The sequence below is a fragment of the Octopus bimaculoides genome, chromosome 4, assembly GCF_001194135.2.
Source record: "Octopus bimaculoides isolate UCB-OBI-ISO-001 chromosome 4, ASM119413v2, whole genome shotgun sequence".
NCBI lineage: Eukaryota > Metazoa > Mollusca > Cephalopoda > Octopoda > Octopodidae > Octopus > Octopus bimaculoides.
Genome location: NC_068984.1, coordinates 147044841 through 147049840, shown reverse-complemented (window position 1 = coordinate 147049840; position 5000 = coordinate 147044841). Strand labels below are relative to the sequence as shown.

Below are 5000 nucleotides of genomic sequence, written 5' to 3'. Positions count from 1 at the left end.
GAACAACAGGAAATGAAATGATTTGCTCAAGAGCTCAACGTACCGCCAAGTCCGGGTATTGCAATCGTCAGCGTAATATTTCAACCACTAGGCTACAGACCTTCACTAAAGCACACTGGAAAGAAATCTTCGTTATTTACGATTTGTTTTCTGCACCAAATGTTGTTGAACCATGGAAAATTAATGAAGTATTTCACTAGTTTGCATCGGCCAAGTACAATATATGGAAGTCCATTGGCCTCCAGTTACCATTACCACACAATGGTTGACTGATTCTATTAGAGGCGGAATGGACATACTGTCTTGCAAAAATATATTAAGTCAGATTACACACACACACACACACACACACTCAAATATTCTTATATACTTTTATATACATATAAGTACAGTATACGTCTGTATGTATATGAATATGTATACATTATCGCTCATTGCATGAATGTGTGTGTGTGTGTGTGTGTGTGTGTGTGTGTGTGTGTGTGTGTGTGTGTGTGTGTGTGTGTGTGTGTGTGTGTGTGTGTGTGTGTGTGTGTTGGTGCCTGTGTGATTCTCGTTCAGTATTATTGTTCTTTAAGAACTGATAACGAAGAGGGAAAATTGGAAGACATTTCATTTTATTATCAAAATATTGATTCTGATTTGCAAAATACTTCATAAACTTCTTAAACTCCTTACTAAGAAAATCCACGTTAGGTGTCTCGGTTTCGCCGATACAAATGGACATGATGATTCGATTATTGATACCGATATATGATTGATATATTGGGGCATAAACAATGAAGAGTGTTCCTATATAATATATTATTATAATTGAGCTCAGATCAAATATAAATTAAAGAGACGGGAATGAATCTCTCTCAATGATGAGGGAGTATGGTTAACAATCCTCACCCTCCGATGCTAAAAGGATAAGAGAACGGACAAGCATCCTAGAAGCCGGTCCTGGATGACAACGCAAAGTGGTTTCAAACATCACCAAAATATCTTGGAACGATACAATTGGTTACTGTCTACGAGGCAAACGGTCAGAAAATACGGATTGTCCGGCGCTCTTTCGAAAGGTGCCAATACACGCCTATCTTAAACTGCTGCTGCTGCTGCTACCACTACTACTACTACTACTACTACTACTACTACTACTAATAATAATAATAATAATAATAATAATAATAATAATAATAATAATGATAATGTTAATGATAATAATAATAACAATGATGATGATAATAAAAATAATAATAATAATTTATTATAATAATAATAATAATAATAATAATAATAATAATGATAATGTTAATGATAATAATAATAACAATGATGATGATAATAAAAATAATAATAATAATAATAATAATAATAATAATAATAATAATAATAATAATAATAATAATAATAATAATAATAATCATGATAATGATAATGATGATGATGAAGATGAAGATGAAGGTGATGATGATGATGATGATGATGACAATGACGACGACGACAATGATGATGACAATGATTTCTTTTATTAGCCACAAGGGCGTAGATAAGGGGTACACCACAAGAACAGAAAACAATTTGTGTGGAGATTTACATAAAATATGTGTAGACAGAAAAAAAAAGACGGTGAAATGCGATAGAAGTAGATTTAATATCAAAGTATGGAATAACATAAGTGATGCAATCCTCCTGATATAGGAGAAACTGCAACTGGGGCTGAACCCCACAGATCCAGGATTACCCTGACCACCAAGGGCATGAGCCCTCTCCCAACTGTTGCCTTAAACGAGTGTTTAGAGTGCGGTCATTCCCTCAAACCATTTTGGCCACAGTCAGCCATCTTTTTACAAATTCATTGGAAGGTAGCACCTCCCTCTCCGCCACCACTTTCCTTTCACAGTGGAACTTAGAAAAAGAGTTACCCAGGAATTTTAGGGAAACGGTTAAATCGGTTGCATCGACCGCAGTACTCAACTGGAACATATTTTATCGACCCCGAAATAAGGAAATGTCGAACTGACTTCGGTGGAACTCGTACTCATAGTTTTTAAAAAAACGGATGAGATGCTGCTAAGCATTTTGTCCGAATCGTGAAAGATTCTTCCAGCTTCCCGCCTGATAATTGCTTCAAATTTCCGCAAAATGCCGGCAACATTTTTGTGGGAGGGGGAGAACATAGATTACATCGACTCCATTACATGACTGGTACTTAATTTTATCGTTCTTGAAAGGCTGAAAGGCATAATTGACCTCGGTGGTATTTGAAGAAAATAGTAATGATAATAAAAATAAGAATAATGATGATGAGGATGATAATAATAATAATAATAATAATAATAATAATAATAATAATAATAATAATAATAATAATAATAATAATAATAATAATAATAGTAATGAAGACTGACGTAACTCTTCACGAAGGCAATAAGAAGAGCGCGATGCGATTTGTAATGGATTGTTTATTTAGCGGTTTGAATGATATTTCGACAGATCGTCTGTCTGTCTTCATGTTCAAAATGTAAAATGAAAACAACCGTAGAAACACAGAAATTCAAACTATAAACGAGGAAATCCTGCGTTCCTATTTTGATAGAATGACATCATCAGTTTTCAGTTTTGTAACTGGTAAAGGGAAAAGGACAGATAAAAAGACATCGCTAGAATTAGCAAGGAAAGTGAAACTTCCACGCATAATTGTAGCAACCAAAGTAAAATATGTGATGGAATTCCTTTAGTGATTCACCGGCACCGAAATTTCGCTGGCATTTCATAAGTGTTGCTTGAAAGTTACAGCATATTGCAGAAAAATATACTCGTTTCAAACAAACATTTCCTCAGCCGCCAACTGTAGCTTTTAGATGCAATAAAAATATAAGAGAAACATTAACCACTTCTTCTAACCCCCACCAAAAAACTACCATTGGAGTTTCTGCACGCTGTAACTTGAAAAACAGCTGCAAGAGAGGCAAGCGCTGTTCATTGTGTAACGACATGAGTCAAGTTAATTCCATTAAGAATCACAACAGAAATGTTATAATTTACATGGAAGGTGGGGAGTGAAGAAATTCCCATTTGGTGTACGCAGCTGAATGCACCAAACACAACTTGATTTATGTTGGTTGTACAACGGAACAATTAAACAAAAGATTCAATGGGCATAGATTTGACGTCAAGCAAAATAACAGTAATTCGACAGAGCTTACCGAACATTTTACATCAAGCGGCTGCAATTTTGAAGAACACCTAAAAGTGCACGTTCTCAGAAAACATTCTGAATCTACTACACTTTATGTTCTCAAAATGCATGAGGAGAAATATATTTGTGAATCATTTAACATCACGCCCTTAAGGGATGAATGAAATGACAGGTGAATTTCATCACATTTACACTAAACTCTTCGACAAAATATTCTTTTTTCCTTTTTTCATTTTTCTTTTCTCTTCTATGTTTCTTTTTTTCTTTGTTTTCCTTTTTACCAGTTACAAAACTGAAAACTGATGATGTCATTCTATCAAAATAGGAACGCAGGATTTCCTCGTTTATAGTTTGAATTTCTGTGTTTCTACGGTTGTTTTCATTTTACATTTTGAACATGAAGACAGACAGACGATCTGTCGAAATATCATTCAAACCGTTAAATAAACAATCCATTACAAATCGCATCGCGCTCTTCTTATTGTCTAATAATAATAATAATAATAATAATAATAATAATAATAATAATAATAATAATAATAATAATAATAATAACAATAAAAATAATAATAATAATAATGATAACAATAAAAATAATAATTTTTTATATTATAGGTACAAAGCATGAAATTTTAAGGGGTTAAGGGGAAGGGGTTAATCGATTACATCGACACCAATGCACAACTGGTACTTATTTTAACGATTCCTAAAGTATGAAAGGCAAAGTCGACCTTAGCGCAATTTGAATTCAGAACGTAAAGACGGACGAAATGACTCAAAGCATTTTGTCCGGCGCGCTAATGATTCTGCCAGCTCACCGCCTTAATAATAATAATAATAATAATAATAATAATAATAATAATAATAATAATAATGATAATAATAATAATAATAATAATAATAATAATAATAATAATAATAATAATAATAATAATAACAACAGCAACAACAACAACAACAAAAGGGTGATAGTAAGGCAATGATTATGATGCTAAGTTTACTAGAATGGGGCGAGTAGTTACGGACGCAAGATGTATTTTGATTTTGAAAAAATGGAAAGTTTGTTGAAAGAAAATTTAAAAGTGATACAAGAATGTGTTTAAATGCATAGAAATTCCATTTTTGATTTTAGTTTCTTTTTCTTTATAATCATATTGTTTCTCTTGGTGGGATGTTTGTGTGTTTTATTTCTCTTATATATTTATCCTGCATATTATATTTTGTGAGTGCTAAGTACTTACCCATACTGTGACGGCAAGACACTAGGGAATCCTTTGATTGCAAATGGAAAAGCTGAAAGATAGAGATAAATAAAATCAGAGGGAATAATATTAGTTGAAACTGGCGTTAAAAAATTAAGGCAGGCAGTTTATTTATACGCACGCACGAACACACACATATACACACACACGTACGTACACACGCTTCATAATGAGTATAAAAGAAGACATGGGATGGACAACTTTTCGGAAATGTATTAGTTTAACGCTGAAAGAGAAAGAAAGGAAAAAGTCATGATGATTCGGACGCTGATCCTCCAACAGATAAATTAGAAATGAAGAAAGGTGCATGTTTGATTCACTAGACTGTTAATTAACAGCCCAGTCAAGATGGTATTTTCTTCATCTCCTACTCTTGTTTTTGCACACATCTACAAAATGACTTTCTAAAATGAACTTCCATTATGCAGCTGAGGAGTACATTTTCATTGCACATCTTATGTGGTGTTCTCACTACATAAATAAATAAAGTTTGTACGAAACGTACGTACTGCTATAACCTATTGAATTTTTGTTGCTTTTCTTCAAATATA

The 5000-nt window shown here is 33.0% G+C and overlaps 1 protein-coding gene across 6 annotated transcripts in view; it reads right to left on the bottom strand.

Moving 5' to 3' along the window:
- LOC106884251 (RNA-binding protein 24-A) overlaps positions 1 to 5000 on the bottom strand; it is a 121315-nt gene that overhangs the window by 32744 nt on the left and 83571 nt on the right. For all 6 annotated transcript variants that reach the window (XM_014935522.2, XM_014935524.2, XM_014935521.2 and 3 more), the window contains one exon: positions 4429 to 4480. In XM_014935522.2, coding sequence (XP_014791008.1) covers positions 4429 to 4480 — 52 coding nt within the window. The remainder of the gene's footprint in view (positions 1 to 4428; positions 4481 to 5000) is intronic.